The sequence below is a fragment of the Apodemus sylvaticus genome, chromosome 8, assembly GCF_947179515.1.
Source record: "Apodemus sylvaticus chromosome 8, mApoSyl1.1, whole genome shotgun sequence".
Classification (NCBI taxonomy): Eukaryota; Metazoa; Chordata; class Mammalia; order Rodentia; family Muridae; genus Apodemus; species Apodemus sylvaticus.
The window spans coordinates 57,210,943-57,231,827 of NC_067479.1; the positions used below are offsets into that span (position 1 = coordinate 57,210,943).

At 47.8% G+C, this 20,885-nt stretch overlaps 1 protein-coding gene across 5 annotated transcripts in view; it reads left to right on the forward strand.

Annotated features, from left to right (window-relative positions):
• Slc39a14 (solute carrier family 39 member 14) overlaps positions 1–20,885 on the forward strand; it is a 45,260-nt gene that overhangs the window by 12,772 nt on the left and 11,603 nt on the right. For 3 of the 5 annotated variants that reach the window (XM_052191014.1, XM_052191013.1, XM_052191012.1), the window contains one exon: positions 19,811–20,089. In XM_052191014.1, coding sequence (XP_052046974.1) covers positions 19,826–20,089 — 264 coding nt within the window. In that variant the 5' untranslated portion in view covers positions 19,811–19,825. Of the gene's footprint in view, positions 1–14,953; positions 15,013–19,810; positions 20,090–20,885 lie in introns of those variants that run through there. The other 2 variants (XM_052191016.1, XM_052191015.1) reach the window with 2 other exon arrangements.

A 20,885-nucleotide genomic window follows, 5' to 3' on the forward strand; every position in this document is an offset into this window, starting at 1 on the left:
CATGGGTGGTGTGCTTACCTAGCACTTGTGGAGCCACATGCCTGTCAGTCAGGCCAGGAGATGGAAGCAGGAGGCTCCTCCTGGGCCTGTGAGGCGGCTGAGTAAGTGACACCGAACCCTCATCCAGTATTTGTTTCGGGCAGGGCATGGAATCCCATCAGTTTTGCAGCAGAGGCAGGGTGATCTTGCATTTGAGGTCAGTCTGGGCAACTTAACGAAACACTGACTTTTTGTTTGTTTGTTTTGAACTTTTTTTTAAATTAAAAAGAGGGGCTGAAGAGATGGCTCAGCCGTTAAGAGCATTGGCTGCTCTTCCAGACAACCCAGTTTCCATTTCCAGAACTCAACAAGGCAGCTCACAACTCTCCGTAACTCCGGTTCCAGGTGACCTGGCACCCTCCCACGGACTTACAGGCATGCAAACACCAACACACATAAAAAAAATAAATTAATTAAAAAGAAAAAAAATTAGCTTTAGTGACACAAGCCTTTAATCCCAGAAGCAGAGGCAAGCAGATCTTTGTGAGTTTGAGGCCAGCCTGATCTATAGAGCAAGTTCCAGGCCAGCCAGGGCCACACGGTGCAACCCAGCCTTGAAAAGCCAAAAATTAATTAGCAAATGAATAAAACAAGGGCTGGGAACATAGTACAGTGGTTAATGTTTGCCATGCACAAACCATAGGTTCAGTCCTTGTTACCAAACTAAAGTAAAATCATTACAAGTAAAAATAAATAATTATTGGTTAAGTGCAGCCTCTGCTAACTTGTTCCCGGATCTCATTCTTGTTCCTGGACCTGTTCCATAAGTCCCTTTTCTGTCTCTTACAGCTGTGTCCACGTGAGTTGCTGGAGGTGGGGGTGGGGGCTGCCAGCTATTCTCCAGTGAATGAAGACCCGTTAGGGACGGTGGCTGACCTAGCTGGCAATGGTTCTTTCCTTCTTTCCTTCTTTCCTCCTTCCTTCTTTCTTTCTTTCTTTCTTTCTTTCTTTTCTTTCTTTCTTTCTTTCTTTCTTTCTTTCTTTCTTTCTTTCTTTCTTTCTTTCTTTCCTTCCTTCCTTCCTTCCTTCCTTCCTTCCTTCCTTTCCTTTCCTTCCTTCCTTCCTTCCTTCCTTCCTTCCTTCCTTCCTTCCTTCCTTCCTTCCTTCCTTCCTTCTCTCTCTCTCTCTCTCTCTCTCTCTCTCTCTCTCTTTCTTTCTTTCTTTCTTTTCTTTCTTTCTTTCTTTCTTTCTTTCTTTCTTTCTAATTGTATTTTATTTTAGCTGGAAGCCCTAACGGTCTGCCACTTGAGAAGATCCCTGAACTCTGGGTGCTTTCCCTGTTCTTTCCTGGAAGTCACTGGGTTCCCTTGCCAGCCCTTAGAGACTCGTGTTTTCCTAGATCAGGAGCCTGGGGGCTAGTTGCAGCCTTGGTGGCCTGTGGGGGAGGCTGGCCATGTTCCAGAAGATTGGTCCCATGGTCTCCCTTCCCTGGCCTGTGGGACATCTCTAGCCCTTGGGTATTCCAATGCTACTTCCCAGTGTTGGGACACTTTGCATGTGACAGGCCGGGCAAGTTCTCAGGATACCAGGTCTCTGGAAGGTTTCCAGGGCAACAAGCCATGACTATTCCAATCCCGTTTCCCAGAAAGGTGCAAAAAGTACAGTCACCCCACTCCCCCAGACCTGGGCAGCTAACCAAAATGCCCCACAGGACAGCCTGTCCATCCCTGGGAACAAAGTTCCCGTGTTTCTGTTTCTGCATCCCCACCCCCCTGCTGCCACCCTCTGACATCCAGCAGACCCAGGACAGAGACCTTGACCGTGGGTGAGCTGCCTTCTCTGTGTGCTTGGCTATGACCTTGATTGTCGTCATGCCCTCTTCCAGGGACTCTAGCCCCCTCCCCCCAGCAAGGCAGTGCACTTGGCACATTGGCGGGGGTTGTGTGCGTAATGGGAGCAAAACTCAGACTTTCCATGAGCAGCTGAGAAGTTGTAGAAATAGCCTGGACTTGTGGGGCTCTCCTTTCCTTCTCCTACCTCTGGGGAAAAGTCTGTGAAATGTTCTTTTTTGATTAGATGACTCTAGGCACTTTCTTCCCAGACTTGTGAGGAAGGAAGGGACCTATCTCTCCTCCCTCTCTTCTGTTTGTTTTGTGTTTTTGAAGCAGAGTATCACTATGTAGCCCTGGCTGTCCTGGAACTCTCTATGTAGACCAGACTGACCTGGAATTTGCAGAGATCTGCCCACCGCTGCCTCCCAAGTGTATAAACACAGTGATTGTTAAATGTTAAAGCCCAGCAAGGTAGGAATTTCATTTTAGTTTTGGGGCGAGAACATTAACTGGGTTAAAGCTAAGAACACTATATCAGTCTAATGAAGTAGCACTTGGATTAAATGGAGAATTAATGTTTGTATGTATCTGTTACTCTATTACACTGTTACACTAAAGAAAGGACTCATGCTGGTGAGAAGGCTCAGTGGTTAAGAGCACTGGCTGCTCTTCCAGAGGATCCGGCTTCGATTCCCAGCAACCACATGGTGGCTCACAACTGTAATTCCAGTTCTAGGTGATCCAACTTTCTCATGCAGACAGACATGTAGACCAAACACCAACTGTACATAAGAATAAATAAATAAACTTGAGAAAGAGAGCAAGAACTCTTGGTAGCTGGGTAGGTGTGGAATAGAAGGCCAGGTCAGAGATTTTTCAGTAACTAACATGTCAACATCTCTTTTCAAATTCCTCCTGCTCCTTTGGCGTTACTAGGAAAACTTGGCTGCGTCGTTGGCCCCAGAAGTTTCCTGTGCAGTGTTCCAGACTCAGACAAACTCTTCAGATCTTCCTGGAAGGGGTCTCTTATAAATAGTGTCACATGTTGTTAAAAGCTCCCTGTGTGCACTCTGTCACACCCAGTTCTATTCTGAGAGTCTCCTGAAGGGTTTCTACCTACTTTCTGGCTCAGGGGCCTTTGGGTTGTCCACATGCTTTTTGATGAATGATGATTCTATAACTAATTGTGTGTTGTATATAGGAGCACTGGTGTTGTGGATAGCCCTGGGCTTGTATTTTGATGCTAATTCTACTCCTGGGAGAGGCTGCAGACGAGGAGTTAATCACATATACAGGTGACTTGTGAACCTTCTCCCCACCTTAACTTTTCAAATAAAGGCTAGGGCCTGAGAGGCTTTGGCAGGAAGAGAAAGGATTGAAGGGAGGAGAGAGGATCAACAGAGGAGGTAGAAGAGGAGGGAGAGAAGACATGGCCTGGATAAAACCGCAAGTTATATGGGATAACTTAGATGGGAATAGAGTAGTGTAGTGGGAGATCCGCCCAATCTAGGAGTATAGCTTGTCTAAATACTGATTGAGTTGTGATTGCTTTTACTGGGTAATTGGGTTGGAAAACTAGAAACACACTGGTGTATGCATTTGCACACACATGTATATAGAGGCCAGAGGACAGCTTAGGATATTACCCAGGTGTTGCCCACTCTTTTTTGAACCGGTTTTATTTATTTTTAATTATGTGTACATGTGTGTATGTAAGTGCAAGTGTAGGTACCCGTGGAGGCCAGAAGAGGGTGCTAGACACCCTGGAGCTGGAGCCATGAGCAGTTTTCTTCCTGTCGGTGTAGGTCCTGGGAACAGAATTCTGCTCCTCTGCAAAGCAGTATACACTCCTAACCATTAGGTCATTTCTCCAGACTTCTTCAGAAGGGATTGCTCATGTAGTCTAGTCTTGGTGGCCAGTGAGCCTCAGGGATCCACCTGTTTCCTCCTCTGTGACACATATTCCCCCCACCCCACTTTTTTTTTTTTTTTTTTTTTACTCTTGTTCTGGTTATTGAATTCAGATTTTTACACGTCCAAGGCAAACATTTACCACCTAGGCTGTCTCTCCAGATAGGCTGACTATCTTAATGTCTGGTGTCTGAAAATTACCCAAATTGGAGCTAGGGTTAGAGTAAGCCTTTAAGTCTGACTAGAATGTTGATCCTTTTTTAATAGGCAATCAGTTTGTGAGAGGCTGGGGAGGGAGTGGAAATACATGCAAAAAACTACCTACCCTGCTAGGGAACTCATTTTTGCACACATTGCTCGGAGCTGCCCGCGTGTCAGCAGCTTGGCTCCTGTGGCCTTGATCTATATGGCCTGGGCTGATTGGGGGCACTGTGTGGGACGAACCAGAGCCTGCTTGACTTCACTGTAGGAATCCCTCTGTGCTTGAACGTCTCACCTTCTCTGTAGGGGTCTGGCCGGGACTGAAATGCGTAAAGCTGGAAGATGCTGGGACCTTCACCATCTCCCTTGCCCACTGCAACACTGGCAGCTTCTAGAAGAAGCTACTGTGCTGATTCTCTTGTCCCTGATAGCCTTACCCAAAGCTTCCACAGTGAAGTCCCTAGGCATTACAGAAATGCCTGGGGAGGGAGGGGTTAAGTCAGAGGGCCCTGATCACCTGCTGGATAGTTAAGAAACAATCTAGGTAGTTAAATGGTCATTCTAAGTGCCTGACACTAGGACAAAGAGGAAGGAAAGATTGGGTCTGGGTGTGGTGACGCAGGTGAGGCATGGAGACACCTTTCTGCAGGATCTCCTCCTTGGGTGAGCATGTTCATGTTAGCTCTCTGCTAGCTCCGACACACTTTTGAGTCCAGAGTGATGCGGATAAGAAGGTGCAGGGGTGAAGTGGGTCATGATGGTGGTGGCTGTGTGTGTGTGTGTGTGTGTGTGTGTGTGTAATATGCTACGTGGAGACTAGAGCCCAGGAAAGAACAATGAGGAGGACGGTGGAAGGCAGGCTAGATCCTAAAGGGAGAGAACCCTGGCCACCAGACAGAGCGCCGAGGCTTGTAGAGGAAGCGAGGGGGGAGAGGGAGAGTGGCTAAAGCTGAGGGTCAGCGGGCTGGGTTGGGATCTTAGGAAGCAAGATGCTGTGGTTTGTGGTCACACAGTGAGGAGGCAGAGGATGTGGGCAAGCCTTGCACCTTAGTGATCGGTGACTCACTGACTGGCTGTAGCTTTGGCCAAAGAACATGCTGTGTAAAAGAAGAAGATCTAGGATGAGTGAGTGTCCCGTCCGTCCGTCCGTCTGTCTGTCTGTCTCTGTCTCTCTCTCTCTCTCTCTGCTGCCTGCTTCCTGAACTTGGAAATAGGTATTTTTCTTTACTTTTTTTTTTTTTTTAAGTAACCCTCTGTTTTCTTAAGTATAGGGTGTCCAGGTTAGATACTGGTAGAAAGGGCGATATGATCTCTTATTGCCCCTTTGGTTTTCATGGAAACTGGAGTGGCAAGCCTCAGGCTTTAGTGTGCAGGAACATTGCCAGAGTCCCCAAGTAAAACCCACATTCCTGGGCCAACCTGGTTTCTGGTTTGCCTGGAGGTGCAGAGAATTGGCCCTTCTCTCAGGTTCTCAGGTGAACTTGAAGATTATACATTTAAAGAATGACTTCCTTCAAATTCTGGCCTATGCCAGGGTGTCTGATGGAGACTGGCCAGCTAGAGCCTTTGAGGAGGTCTTGGGCTTGAACTGGCTTGCAAGAGGACTGGAGGTCCTTGGAGAGTAGGGGTGTTGGGGCAGATAGCCTTGGCCATTCACCAAGCAGTGCAGCCAAAGGCCCTTGGGGTACATTTTACTGCAGAGCCAAAGTGCACATTTCTTAAATTACCCGTCTGCTGCAGCAGGAACCTTGAGCAGACGTGTCTTAGCCTGAATGTTGTGGTGGTCTCTTTTATAATTCTGCTTACAGAATTCTGAGTCCTGCATAATCCACCTTGGGTTGCTGTTAAGTCTGAGTCCAACACAAAGAACTCTTGCCTTTAAGACCAAACTGGCTCTCTGTTTTCCCTTGGACGCTGTCTGCGAGAGCCTGCTGTTTAATCTCCTGCTCCTCATCGGCCTGCCTCCCTGCCTGTTCTCCAGGATGCAGCCAAGTATGTAAATACCAGACCTAGGAGCTCATGCCTGTACCCCTCCCAGCTATTTGGTTGGGGCAGGAGGATTGCCAGGAGTTTTAAGTTGGCCTAGGCTACATAGTGCGTTCCAAGCCAACCTGAACTATAGTATGAGACTGCAAATACACAAATAAAACAAACAAACAAACAAATAAATAAACAGAAATAGGTACAAGGGGGATAGCTCAGTGGTGGCACACTTGCCTGGCATGCTGGAGGCTGGGTTTGATAATCCTGTCCCCTGTGTGGCCTCTTGTGTATCTTAGCTACTGTGGACTTCAAGTGGATGTTCCATCTCCACTAACTCCTAAGTATGCCTACAACTTCATAGAGCGTTGTCCTTCTTCTCCCCGCCTGCTTATTTTCTGGAGTCTGAGCTTTCCTGTAGGGGAGCCTCTTGGATACCTCTGACACCAGGTTGATTGTTCTGTTTTCCAACATTTGTCTGTGGTTAACTTGTTCCCTGATGTCTGTTAATGTAATTGGGAGCTTACTCCTAGTGGTTCAGCCTACTAAGGGTAGAAAAACAAAAATACATATTCCTGGGGCTGGAGAGATGCCTCTGTTAACAACACCAGCCGCTCCTTCAGAGGACCTGGGTCCCATTCACAGCACCTACATAGTAGCCGGCAGCCCAGGTGTAGCTCCGGTCCCACCCCATCGGATACCCTATTCTGGCCTCTGCAGGCACTACATACACATGGTACATAGACATACATGCGCGCGCACACACATACACACTCACACACAAACACACACACAAACACACACACACACACACACACACACACACACACACAGCACACAGCCTGGAGGTGTAGCTTACTGGTAGCCTCCCTTCCTCCACACCCAGCAGCTCCACAGTGCTAACTCCTCAGGGAGCATCGCTGTCTTCCCAGGCCCTTTGATTCACTTCTCCACAGCTCCAGGTCCCTCTGTCACTCTCTGTGGAACCACATGTACCATGAGTACATGATTCCAGAGTGTCTCTCTGTGGTCCTCATGTCAGAGCACTAACACGCATGAGGCTCTAGGTTAGGGCTTAGGCATTGCGCAAGACAACAACCAGAGTGCACTCGGACATCCTGTGCTGCTCAAATTCCCAGTGTGACTCAGACTGTGCCTGTTACATGGCCTCATTGCATGTGCAACTGTTTTGCGGGAAGAGGCTGGGCCTTCTCTTCTTCAGGATAGACCTGAGGACATCTCTTCTGCTGGAATGGTTCCCTGGCAGAGATGTCTTTATGCCACAGTTACCGGATGCCAGAGTAGCAACCCCTTACGGCATAGTTCAGCAACAGGATCTTTGGAGTCGGCCCTGGGAGCTCAGCCTGTTTCTTCATCTCTTCCAATGTGTCTCCAGACTACTTAATAGCCTGAGTGGCATCTCTGTGGGCTCATTGACCAGGTGAACCTTGAGCTGCACATTAGCTTTGGCCTTGCCATACTGGTAAGTTTCTTGTATGGGCCTTACTCTCCCAGTTCTGTAAGGAAAGGTACCTGGTGTCATTTGTATCTCAGGGACTCACATTATTCTTGGTAACTGGCGGGAAGTGACATTTCTTGAATGAATGAACTCTTGGACTAAGGTAAATTTCAGTAGCCATTGCTTTTTATTTCTTTATTATTTTTTGAGACAATCTCATGTGGCCTGGACTTGCTATACAACTGAGCTTGAGCGTGAATCCATTTTTCTTCTCTTTAGGGAGTTGGTGGATGCTGGGCAGGGACTGGGTTTCAGGTTTGATAGGTATAAGCTAGCTTTTAGTTTATTTAACATAAGTGAAGGACCCAGGGTGATGGTGCCTACCCATAATTCTAGTCTTAAGTAGGAGGATTGTCATGAGTTCAAGGCCAGCCTGGGCTATATGTTCAGGCCTTTGAGGATTCTACAGTAAAATCCATTCTAAAAATTCTGGAAATAAAAGATGAGACAAAAATGTGTTTATAGGTTCGTGCTGGTTGTGTGTGTGTAAGAATGAATTCACAATAAGAGAATAGTTTAGAGGAAGGAACAGTAGGTGGCTTCACATGGCCTGCGGGGACATTTACTGACAGACTGGCAGTAGAAGGAGTTATTGGTCTGTAGGAGCATTGCAGACTTCAGTAAGATGGGAGAGTCAGCCCTGTTCTCACCCCTCACCATTTCCCAGATTGCAAAAGTGTGGCCTGTTGTCCCTCTGACTTCACTACCGTTTGCCAGACCAGTGTCCCATGTGTGCTGAAGCAATGTGGCGCTCACTCACGACCTTCACTTCCGATAGTAAACTAATCATCTTTGAACAGAAATTCTTTACAGGTTGGCCACTTGTGTGCCCAGCACTGAGCCAGGCACGTTGACAAAAGGATACTGGAGGACCCTCTTTGCCTGTTAGGAACAAAATCTAGTTAAGCAGGCTTGCTGGGAGACCAAGACATTTAGCATTCAAAATAGTTGGGGAGCTCAGAGTGCTGAGCTCTCAGTGGAGAGAATGCAGTGGAGATGCAGGTGTCTGAGATGGAGTTACCAGGCCTTGCTCTTTTATTGATTCTGAATGACAAGCTGGAAGCATCTGCTTAAGCAGTGACGGAAGTGAAGGGCGTGAGTGAGCGCCACATTGCTTCAGCAACACATGGGACACTGGTCTGGCAAACGGTAGTGAAGTCAGAGGGACAACAGGCCACACTTTTGCAATCTGGGAAATGGTGAGGGGTGAGAACAGGGCTGACTCTCCCAGGCTGTGGTGGGAAGAGCTGGCCACTGGCCTTGGACCACTTCCCTGTCCTTCCCAGCCTGAAGACATTTTGGAAGTTCTGGCCCAGATTCCTGGTGGGCTCTGAGCCCTGAAGTGTGCTTTTCTCCTCTCTTGCCTGGTTCCAACCCTGGGCTTGGCTGTCATTAAACTCATTCCAGGCCCAGCTTGGGGCTAAGCAAGCCTTCCTGTCAGTTTATGCTGGCTGCCCCAGGCCCTTATCACTGGTCTCTGGCCTTACAGCCTCCTCTCCACTGTGCTGACACACAGTTGGGGAGGTCAGCAGATATTTGTGTGGTGAGCTCAAAGCTACTGGTTCTGATTCTGCTCTCTGCTTCTGGGTTACCGTTGACTTTTTTTCTTTTTAATGGTCTTCTGTTCTTCCTGTTTTAGCAGCCTGTGATTCTTGGGGTAAACGCGTAGGCCCCTGCCCCTCCTGTGCTGTCTAGAAGTTGCCCACCCTGGGTGGCCTTCAGCATGCCATAGCTTGCGGCTCAGGTTCTGGAACAGGAAGTAGGAAAACAGTAAAGTAGTTAGGTAGGGGGTGGGAATGGAATGATACAACCCTTGAATGCCTGGAGCTGAGGAGATCGAGGCTGTGCTCTCACCGTGCTGTTCGCTGTTCGTGGCTCTTGCCTGAGTGAAGCGAGGCCGAGGAGAGCCTTCATTTGCCTTGGGTGGGTAAGGCCTCTGGACCATGCCATTCAGCGGATGCATAGGGATACCTCATTTCTAAACAGGATCTCCCTTTGCCACCTAGGCTGCCGTTGAACTTAAAGTAATCCTCCTGCTTCATCTTCCGGAGGGCTGAGATTACAGGTGTGTACTACCTCAGTAACCACCACCCTTTCCCTTTCCTTTTTTGTGGTTCAGGGGTTCAGTCCTAGAACCTACATTCTTGGCCTTTTGGAGGTTGGGGTGGGGAGACAGGGCCTGTTTGAGGGAAGTGGAAGGGAGACAGGGTCTCTTGTAGTCCAGGCTAGCCTCTACATATGAAATGACTAAGGCTGGTCTCAGGTCCTACCTCTGCCACCCACATGCTTGGAATTTGGGCGTGTACCACTTTACCTGGGTCCTGCTACTGTCCTTAGGCTGTCTTTGAGCTTACTTCCTAGCCCAAGTGGGGCCTGAACGGAAGATCTGTCCTCCTGCCTCTTTGGCCACATGAGTAGCGGCAATTGATCACAGATCTGCACCACCATAGTTCTCCTTGAAGCTCTCTGGACTCCAGAAGCAGTGTTTACCTCAATATCATGCTTGAAGGCTGCTGCTCGGGCTGGGCTTGTAGCCTGTTGGTAGGTAGAACATTCGCTTAGCATATAGGAGGCCCTCAGCTCCACAAAGGGAGATGGAAAAGAGTAATTCCTAGCTTTCTAAGTTTGGACACGGAGACTTACACAGGTGACTGTTTCATTGTAAGTTTGACCATAAATAAGGAAGATATTATAGTGAAATGTCTATAGAAGAACTCTTGTGAGCAGATGTGTCAGCAGTTGTTTCATTTTGGTTTGGTTTGGTTTGGTTTTAGTTTTTCGAGACCAGGTTTCTTTTTTTTTTTTTTTTTTTTAAGAGCTGGCTGTCCTGGAACTCACTCTGTAGACTAGGCTGGCCTCAAATAATCGACACCCACCAACCTCTGCCTCCTAAGTGTGCCACCACTGCCCAGTGGGTTTTAGGTTTTGTGCTGTACTTAAAAGTTTGGGCTAAGGTGTGGCTCGGTTGGCAGTGCTTGCCCTATATGCCTAGGACTCCAAGCTTGATCCCAGCACTGTATAAACTGGTGTGGCTCTGAGAACCTCAGCACTCAGGAGGCAGAGGCAGGAATATCTGGAGTTCAAGGTCAGCCTCAGCTACATATAAAATCAAGGGCAGGCTTAGGTACAGGAAACTGTTTCCAAGGAAGGGAGGGGAGATGAAGAAGCGCCTGTGATGCTGGGTGCCTGTCTGTTCTAACCTTGCTGCATTTCCACATCACACGCTGGGGTCGATCAATAGACTGAGGCAGAATGAAGCAAACCCACATTGACTCCAGGCCTCAGAATATCTAGTCTTTTGCTGGACCAGGTTGGTGCCTGCTTTTAGTCTCAGCACTTGGGAGGAAGAGGCTGCCAGATCTCTGTGAGCTGAATACCAGCCTAGTCTACAGAGAGAGTTCCAGGATAGCCAAGGGCTAAGTAGAGAGACCCTGATTCAGAAAACAAACCGAAACAAAGTATACATGAACAGTATTCCAAAGATCTTCCAGGCATGATCAGACATCAGAAATGGACTTTGAAAAAATAGGTATAGATACTCCTGTGGAATAGCTTTACAATTCCATGACTGTAACAGAAGAAAAAGAAACTGCAGTAAACTAAAGGGAATTGTTAAGCATTGAAGAAATAGTTCTTTGCAAGAGATAATTTTCTACCCAGCAACATTAAGTGCTTGTGAGTTGCCTGTAATTACTCGTTTTAATTGTAGACAGTGCCTGTTGACTCTTGCTCTATTTCAGAGAAGGACATTTGCCTTCTCACACCGACCTAGTCCCCCCCCCCCCCACATACCACAATTATGCTAATTACATTATTGGAATGTCTACTTTTTTTTTTTTTTTTAAAAAAGGATTTCTTCTAGCCAGAGTTTCTGTCTTTGTAAGTGTTTAAAATTTTTATTATTTTTGTGTATAGGTGGATGTGCACTTATCATGTGCAGAAGTCAGAGGGCAGAGTTTTCCTTTTACCTTGTTTTGAGCCAGGGTCTCTTAGCTCCGTACATTGGGTGCTCTGAGCTGCGAGCTGCTACATGCTCACTGCTTGCTGTCTCAGCCTCTGTCTTGATGCGCGAAGGCTGGGACTACAGATGGACCCTGCTACAACCAGCTTCTTTCCCCACCCCCCCCCAAAAAAATTTTTTTTAAAAAAGATCTATTTATATTTTATGTTTCTGGGTGTGTTTTGCCTGTATGAATGGGTACCAGATAAGTGCTAGGTGTCTGTGGGGGCTGGAGGAGACCCAAAGATGGCACAGATACCCAGGAACTGGAGTTACAGATGGTTGTGAGCCACCCTCTGGGAATAGAACCCCAGGTCCTCTGTAAGAGTAATAAGTGCTCTTAACTAAAGCTCTCTCTCCAGCCCCAACAAACAACTTTTAAAGTATGTCCTGGGGACTCTGGTCAGCACCCCAGGCTTGTGGGGCCAGCATCCTGGCTGGACTTTGGTCAGCACCCCAGGCTTGTGGGGCAAGCATCCTGGCTGTCTTATCTCACTTGCTCCCCAAACTCTTCATTTCCTTCTTTTCACCACTCCCAAACTCTCTTTATTAGAGTGGGGGGGCATGAGGGAGGGAAAGTGGGGGAGTGAGCTACATTTCATCCTGAAGTCATTTTCTTCCCCGGCATCTCTATTTGTTAACTTAATGAGATCTCAGCAAGGGACAATACTCTTTTTATTTACTTATTTTTTTTAATTTCTAGGAATTGAACCCAGGGCCTCATACTTTTGCTAGGCAACTGCCTACTTCTATCCCCACTTTTTTCTTTGTTTTTAAATTTTTGAAATAGGATCTCACTAAATTAACCAAAACAACCTTGACCGTACTTTGTAGGCCTTGGATTCAACTTTGTGGCCCATTGGCTTTGCCTTGAATTCATAATCCTCCTGCCTCAGTCTCCCAAGTAGTTGGGATTACAAGCCTGGGCTTCAAGGCTAAACAAGGAATAATGTTTTTGGGTTTTCTTCCAGAGTTTCCTGATGCCCATACTGGCCTATGTAACCTTAAATTCCTAGTCTTCTTGGTTTTATAAAACTTCCCGAGTATTGGGATTAAAGGTGCACACCACCAGGCCTTTCTGTTGGAGTAGTGTTGTGTATCTACCTGATTACTTTCTGACAGCTGAATGGTGCTATAAGGAGATGAGAGTAGTGTGATAACTTCCATGTAAAAAGGGTTTTAGTCAGGCGTGGCGGTGTGCACCACTCTCCGGAGGCTTGAGGCCAGGCAGGAGGACCGTGAATTTCAAGTCGGCCTGAGCCACCTCCCAGGACTGTGCCTTTCCCACCTTAAAGATTTATTTTATATTTCTGTGTATTTGCCTGTGTGAATTTGTATACATCATGTATGTGTAAGAGCCTGTGGAGGGTGTTGGTTTTCTGGCACTGGAGTTACAGATGATTGTAGGTACTAGAAACCCTGTTTTTCCTTCCTTACAATAGGTTTCTCAAGCTTCCTTTGGTGGTATTTCTGGTCTGAGTTACTGACAGAATTCGGTTCTCTGACAACCGTAATCTACTAGTGCCATGGTGGTGCTCTTTGGTTCCTCTCTACCGGTTCTTTTGTTTATATTATCTCCATTCTGCCTGTGTGTGTGTCGTGTATATTTGTACACATCTGTGTGTCTACATATGAGTGAATCTGCATGTGTAGGAGTATATATGGAACTCAGAGGTCAGTGCTGGGCTTCTTCCTTGATGGTTTCTTGCCTATTCTTTGAGACAGAGCCCCCTGAACCTGGAGCTTACCTAGCTGGCCAGCAAGCCCCAGGAATGCGTCTGCTCGGTTCCATCTGTCCAGTAATGTCCATCTGACATTACAAGCCCTGGCCTCCATAGCTGGCTCTTCCTGGGCGCTGGGGACTGAGCTATCTCCCCTCTGCCCTGTCTTATGATTTGTTTCTTTTTGGTTTTGTTTGTTTTGTAGATAGAGTTTAACTATTGAGACGAGGCTAGCCCAGAACTCGTGTCTTCCAGCCTTGCCTGAGTCTCTTAATCCTGTCATCTGGTGGGCCCACTGTTCTGGCCACGGGCAGAACTATTTTCCTTGAATCTTGTGATGCTGGTATGCATGGCTTTGCCTGTGTTTACCTAATGTTCTGTTGTCCCCCAGAATAGAAAGCAGCTCTCTTCTTTTCCACCAGGTGGGTTGATTTGTTCCCCACTTCCCACAGACATGCAGAGGGTATTCAGCGCTGTTCTCTGGGTCTGGAGAATGGGGGTGTGGCAGGGACAGCTCTGTCCTCTGTTCTGGGGTTTTTGTGAATGATTCCTGTAATGCTGGCATGGTTCAGTCTACTATTTTGGTAGAGTACCTCCATTTCTATTGGAAGGGAATACTGAGTCTCCTGGGACTGGCAAGTTATCCTTAGGTCAGAGAGAGAGAGAGAGAGAGAGAGAGAGAGAGAGAGAGAGAGAGAGAGAGAGAATGTGTGTGTGTGTGTGTGTGTGTGTGTGTGTGTTGGAGCCCTTCTACTGGAAAGAGGCAGCTATCTTTCCCATCTCCCACAAAACTTTCCCCATCACCTTCTTTCTATTGGAAAGGACCAGGAATTGGTGGCAGTCTCTCTCTCTCTGGCTTGAGGCCTTCCTGAGCAATGGCCTAGCTTTGCTCAGCTCATCATTTGGGTTGTCTCAGCTGGGGCTGAGAGATGTCAGTTTTCTTCTTAGTCATGGTCAAGGCAGCTGGAAGTGTGGCATTTAGCAAACCCTTGGATTGGAGTGAAGTCTGGGACTGGAAGGTCAATTGGGGCAGCCATCTTAGAACCGGTTCTAGCTAGCCCACCTGAAATGGAACTCTGGGCCCTTCAGGCATCCTGTCCTCAGAGATAAAGGTTAGGTGAGGTTGAAATTCAGCGTGGTCACCTAGTAAGTACTCCGTGTGACCAGGGAAGAGAAGGGTCTTAAGTACACATCTCGGTGACCTCAGAAACACTCTTGCCTTGGCCAAGTTTGCCTTGGACCCCAAGAGTGTGTTTGTCTGTCTGTTGTTTGTTTGTTTGTTTGTTTTTATGGCAGTGCTCAGAGAAACCTGGGTAGAGAGTAGTAGGCTAGGCCAGTCCAGGTTCCTTCAAGTTCCTATTCTGTTCCCCTTGGTGATCAGCTTCATGACTGGACTGCAAGGCAAGCTACCACCTAGCTACTATAGCCTCAAAGAAGAAGGGAAGTGCTTTGCTACTTTCTCTTGGTTAGGTCTAGAAAAATATAGCCCGGTAAATTCTGCAGAAAATTGTGCCAACAGAGATGACAGACCCACATTTGTAGGTGCTTCTGGACCCGAGGGATCCCAGCTCAGCCTGAGGATGGCAGGGGGCCAGTCACGGTGCTCCAGGATTCCAGGATGAATGTCATATTGTCCCCTGAGGCTTAGGTCTGGTGCTCAGAGATAGACCTGAGGCTTTAGAAAAACTTACTTCTGACCCTGAGCCCAGTGGTCAGGGGGTGGGGGAACTCCAGTGGCTCTTTAATGGGCAGGGCCTGGAGTGAGTAGCCACACGGAGCCTTGTCCCTGCCCCAGTCCAACTAGCACTTCAGGCTCGGCGCCCCGGGAGGAGACAGTTGCTCTTATCCACCACTGAGGGAGGAACTCTGGTGAGACCTGTGTGTGCTTTCTCTGCCTCTTTTTCTTTATTTCCTCCAGGGAATCTGGGTTTCGTTGTTATTTGCTTGCTTGTTTGTGGGTTGTTTGCTGGGTATGTCTGCCTGCCCATGTGCTCTCCTGAGTCTTCGTATGTAGCCCTGGCTGACCTGGAGCTCTGTTTATGTGGATCCAATAGTAATCATCCTGCCTCTGCCTCCCAAGCGCTCAGATTACAAATGTGAGCCACTGTGCCTGGCTAACTTCAGTCTTTTATAAACATTTCCCCCAGCTAAGAATAACTTACAGTTAAGAAAAAAAAATCTGTGCTGGAGCAGAGCTCGCCCTGCCCTGCCCTGCCTTTACTAAAGGCCAGGGTCATTGAGTTTTAGTGCCCTCAGCAGTTCCAAGACCTCTTGGCAAGGACTCCTAACCTAACCATCCAGCAGCCTTACTCCTGTGTGAGGTGAGCTCAAGGACTGGGCCAGGGGACGAGCTCTGCACACTGGGTCTTCCCGTCCACAGGGACTGGCTGGCACTTGAGAGCTCCACCCCCACCACTACCACACACACCCTGTATTTGTAAAGCCCCAAACCTCCTCCTTCTAGAGGAGCCTGGCAGCCATGTGGCAGGGTGAGAGGAAAAAGGTTTCCTGGAGAAGCGGGTAGCCCCGGGCTTGTGTTGTGGCATCGCCAGAGGGGACAGTTCTCTAACGTTCCAGGCTGCCCTCAAAGCCATGTGAGGGCTCACAGGGCTGCTAGGCCTCCAAAGAACCAATCCACCATAAATACCAACCTCTATCAGAATGCCCACCCACGTAGAGCTGCCAACGTAAAGTCAGCAGTGTCCACATGAAGGGCTTTTGTTTCCTTTTTCATAGTATTTTGAAGTTGCTGAGGGGAAATTTGAGAAAGGCATTTGAAGTAGTAACGGTGCTTTGTTCTACAGCAAGAGCCCTCCCTGTAAGGCAGCCTGGCCTCTACAGCACCCCTAGCTGTCCCACCTCCCAGATCTTCAGGGTATCCCCAAGCCTGAATATAGGGTCCCTACTGGTGCTGACAGAAATTGGCAGATCTCTGTGAAGAGGCCTACAGAGTTAGTTCTGGGGTTCTCCACAGCATCCGGGGCACATACATGTTCTCTGTCTTCATGCTGAGCCTGTGGTGGATGCCAGGTCTTGGATGTCATTCAGACCTGACTTCAGTTCATAAAAAATTTAGTTTGCATTGAGATCTCATTTCTTGGCCTCCAGCTCCCAGCTCCCAGCTCCCAGATCTAGGTTACCTTTCCCAGATTCTTTGAAAGGGACCAATGAATGAATGCCAGGGCATAGCAGCATCTGCCCTTGGAAAAGGCTGATACTCAGTGTCTCTCCTGAACTAAATCTACCTAGCTAGACCTCTGCCCCTCACACATCCAGCCCTCTCATTGAGGAAAATGTAGACAGCTCACAATTGGCTGGCTGGATAGCCAGCTTATCTCCCTCCCTATCTCCTTCCTTCCCTCTCCCTCCCTCTCTCTGTCCCTCCTTCCTTCTCCCTCCCTCTCTCTGTCCATCCCTCCCTTCTTTCTTTTTTGAGACAAGGTCTCATGTAGCCCATGCTGACCTTGAACTCACAGTGTAGCTGAGGCTGCCCTTAACCCCTCCTGCTTTCATCCCCCAAGTTCTGGGATATGGTCACGTGCTACCGTGCCAGGGAAAGTACCTCCTTTGTTTTGTTTTGCTTTTTTGGATTTAGTTTTTTTCGAGACAGGGTTTTTCTGTATAGCCCTGGCTGTCCTGGAACTCACTCGGTAGACCAGGCTGGCCTCGAACTCAGAAATCCGCCTGCCTCTGCCTCCCAAGTGCTGGGACTACAGGCGTGTGCCACCACCGCCCGGCTAACTACCTCCTTTGAACAGTGGGTTTCAGTGTAATATTTGCCCAAGATCCATTCCACAAAGCATAGATTAATCTGGGTCTTGGTGATGAATCCAGAGCATTGAGCTGCAAAATAACAATTTTGCAGACTGACTTTCTTTTGCCCTGTCTGGTCCCCCCAGTTGTGTGGCTGAAAGTATATTCAACTGAAGAGCAACCCTAAAATTATTTATTTATTTATTTACTTACTTATTTCAGAGGGTCTTACTTACTATGTAGCTCCAGCTAGCCTGGAACTTGCTGAGTACACCAGGCTGGCCTTGAAGTCAGAGAAATCCATCTGCTTCTGCCTCCTGAGTGAAGAATGACATTTTGTGTCCCATATATGGAATCTAAAGTCAGCATACCCTCAGGTATGTTGTGGCTTACGTGACTCACAGGGTTCAGGAACTGAGTCTTAGTTGAATGGGTCATATGACAGTCAAGCTTCGTGCTTGGGCTGAAAGTCAAACTTTGGAAAGCAGTTTTGTCTTTGAATGATTATAGCCAGATTTTCAGATTTTTGTTCTCTGGCTTGTTAGTGTTTGGTGTTCTCTTCTTTCATTCTAGCCTTCTTTTCTTTTTCTTTTGTTCTGTTTTTCTTTCTTTGTTGCTATTGTTGTTGTTATTTTTGTTCTGAGGCAGGGTCTTACTGTTTGCTATGGTTGTCCTGGAACTCACTATATAGACCAGGCTGGCCTCAAACTCACAGAGATCCATCTTCCTCTGCCTCCCAAGGGATTAAAGACTTGTGCCACCAGGCCTAGGCCAGTGTTAGTGATCACATCTGGGGTTTTTGTATTCATGCTCACTCTGACTCAGCTGTAGTCCATAGCCTTCTTTCAAGGGAGTGTCATTTTCCTTCCTTCCTTCCCAGCCCCTCCCAAGCCCCCCACACATCCTTTTCCTTTTTCCTCACTATGTAGCACAGACCAGTCTCAACTGGTAGAAGTCAAATTTCCAGTACCTCAATTCAGGTAATTAGCAGCTAGGGCCTCCCCATCACTTTGCTAAATTCTGACAGCCATCCAGTGAGCTGGGTACCACCTTTACAGATGAGGAAGTGGTGGTGCTGAGGCTGGGCAGCTTGCCCAGGGCCCTTTCTCTTGTAGGCAGTGGAGCAGAAGTTCAAGCCATGTGTTTGATGCTAATGGCTATGCTATAGTAGGCTGCCCTGGATCTTCCTGTGATGGTTCCCGTAAGTAGCTTACCCAAGAACACATTGTAAGCAGCAGAGGTAGGACAGGGTCAGTAGGGCCTGTTTCTTGGCCATGGGGGTGCTGTGCTGTTCTGGACAGGTGGAGTAGTGCATGCTGAGGCCTCTGGTGCTGGAGCGCCTCCTCGTGCCTGCTGATGTCACTAATTAGGTTATAACTAACTATACTAGAAGAAGTGAGTGATTAACAGGGAAATCAACTAGTTCTTCTTGTTCCTTCTCAGTTCTTAACTGTGTTACATAATCCTGATTTCATATTGGACATTATAGCCACACCTTTCTCTTACAGCCACACAATATTCCATGAAATTGATAAACGATTTAGTTGACCACAACACATTTCTAGCTATGGCCTTTTTAAAAGTTTTATTTATTTTAATTTAGTTTTCTGTGTATAAATGTTTCAGTTCTGAAATCCATGTACCTAATCTAGTTTTATCCTATCTGGATGTCCTACCTAACTAACCTATCTTGACTAGTGTGAGGTGAATCTGAGATATCATTAACCTACAGTTATTTCAGAATTTCTGTAAGGCCTTTCTGTCTAAAACCATAGACTCATCCCTGGTTTGTTTTTTTTTTGTTTGTTTGTTTTTTTTTTTAAGAATTATTTATTTAGTTGCTGTCTTCAGACACGCCAGAAGAGGGCATCAGACCCTATTACAGATGCTTGTGAGCCACCATGTGGTTTCTGGGATTCGAACTCAGGATCTCTGGAAGAGCAGTCAGTGCTCTTAACCGCTGAGCCATCTCTCCAGACCTCATCACTTCTTTTAATTATTTGTTTATGTCTACTTTTGATGGGAATGGAGGCCTCTTAACTGTACGGCCAACACAGATCAACCTCCTTGGCCTGTGTTTCTTTTGTTTTTAAGACTTAGTATTAGGGGCTGGAGAGAGCTCAGTAGTTAAGAGCACTGACTGCTTTTGCAGAGCACCTGGGCTTGATCCCCAGTACCCACATAGTGCCTTACAAGTGTCAATAACTCCTGTTCCAGAGGATATGTCGCCCTGCTCTGGTCTCTGGGAACACATAAGAATGCACATGGTACATAGACATAGATGCAGCCAAAGCACCCATACATGTAAAATGATAATAATACATTTTATTAGCACAATATTTTTATTAAATACGCACACTATTAGTTTCATTAAGACATTTTTATATATGGATACCGTGCATTCTGATTTTATTCACTCTCCAGTACCCTCTTGTATCATTCCTACTGACTCTCCCCTCACTTCCCATGGGGCGGGAAGAGTGTGTGTTTGTGTGTGTGTGTGTGTGTGTACATGCGCACTAGAGTTAGTTTTGACTGAATGAGTTTCTTCAGGGTTTCCTACAGGAGCATAGTTGCCTGACACAGGCTTACCAACCCTACTTCTCCTTCTAGGTGGAACAGGTTCCTACATAGCCCAAGCTTACTGTGTAGCTGAAACTGGCCTTGAACTCCTAATCCTCCTGCCTCTGCCTCCGGTGCCCAGCAAGTCCTTTTTCTTGTTGTCTTACCCCTTCGGAAGAAGGATTCCTCCAAAGTCAAGTAGAGACAGGCTAAGTCAGATCTTGATGCTCATCCTACTCAGAGGCTGAGGGGAGGGGAGCTCTTGCCCTTGGCATGGGGGCGGTGAGTTGGCATTTGCTTGAGTGTGGGGGTAGAGATAAAGACCTTGCCTTCACCTGGCTTTGTGCTCTAGGTATCCGTGGTCACCATGAAGCGGCTGCACCCAGCCCTCCCAAGCTGCCTCCTGTTGGTGCTGTTTGGTATATGGAGAACTGCCCCCCAGACTCATGCCTCATCTGCTGGCCTGCCGCCCCTCAGTGCCACCTCCTTCCTGGAAGATCTCATGAACCGTTACGGAAAGAATGACAGCCTTACCCTGATGCAGCTCAAGTCCCTGCTCGACCACCTGCATGTGGGAGTGGGCCGGGATAATGTTTCCCAGCCCAAGGACGGGCCCAGGAACCTCTCCACGGTAAGGCTCCTCTCCATGATGGCTGCAGAGTGGTCCAGCAGCTCAGTCAGGAGGCAGGGAGACCCTGGTGGCTGTCAGCTCCCATCTCTTGTACGGTGTTCTGCGCTCTTACAAAGGGTTAAGAAGAGGCTCCTCAGGCCCCAGACAGCTTTGCAGCTGCACCTGGGCCACTGCTGGTGCACCATGGCTCTTAGGACAGCAAGTCCGGTAGAGTTTACTGTTCTCACACTGGGCCAGATTGCCTCATAATCCCCTCAGATGCAGGAAGAACTGTTTTTCTGGGGAGTGGTTTCACAGGGGTTCCTGGGATAGGGGCCAAGACTCTAGTCTCGGGGTTTTACTAGTCCAGTCTCTAGTGAAATCTAAAATGTTCTTCCATATCATCTCAGCTACTGAGTCTGGGGCTGTTTGTGGGAGCCCAATAGAGGTCAGCCAGCAGAGTCCTTCTGTTCTGTTTTGTCCCTCATACTGAGCATCATGGGAAGTGGAGAAACAGGGTCAGGGACCTCAGTAGTTAAGAGCAGTGGCTGCTTTTGAGGACCCATATACCAGTGTTGAGGGGCTCAGCTAGCTGGGATGAAAATAAAGTACCTCATTTTGTGGGGTGCACGTAACTGTGGGGCTCTCCTATGAGGGAAATGAGGGGGGTCATGTGATGAGGCATGCTGAAGCCACACCCTGAAGGATAAATAGGCTGGGGCTGAAAGGAGAGAGCGGGCTGGGCCCTGTGCACTGCACGCATCCATGCATAGCTGCTCAAGTGTGACAAGTGTCAGCATCGCTGGGGAGGCCAGTG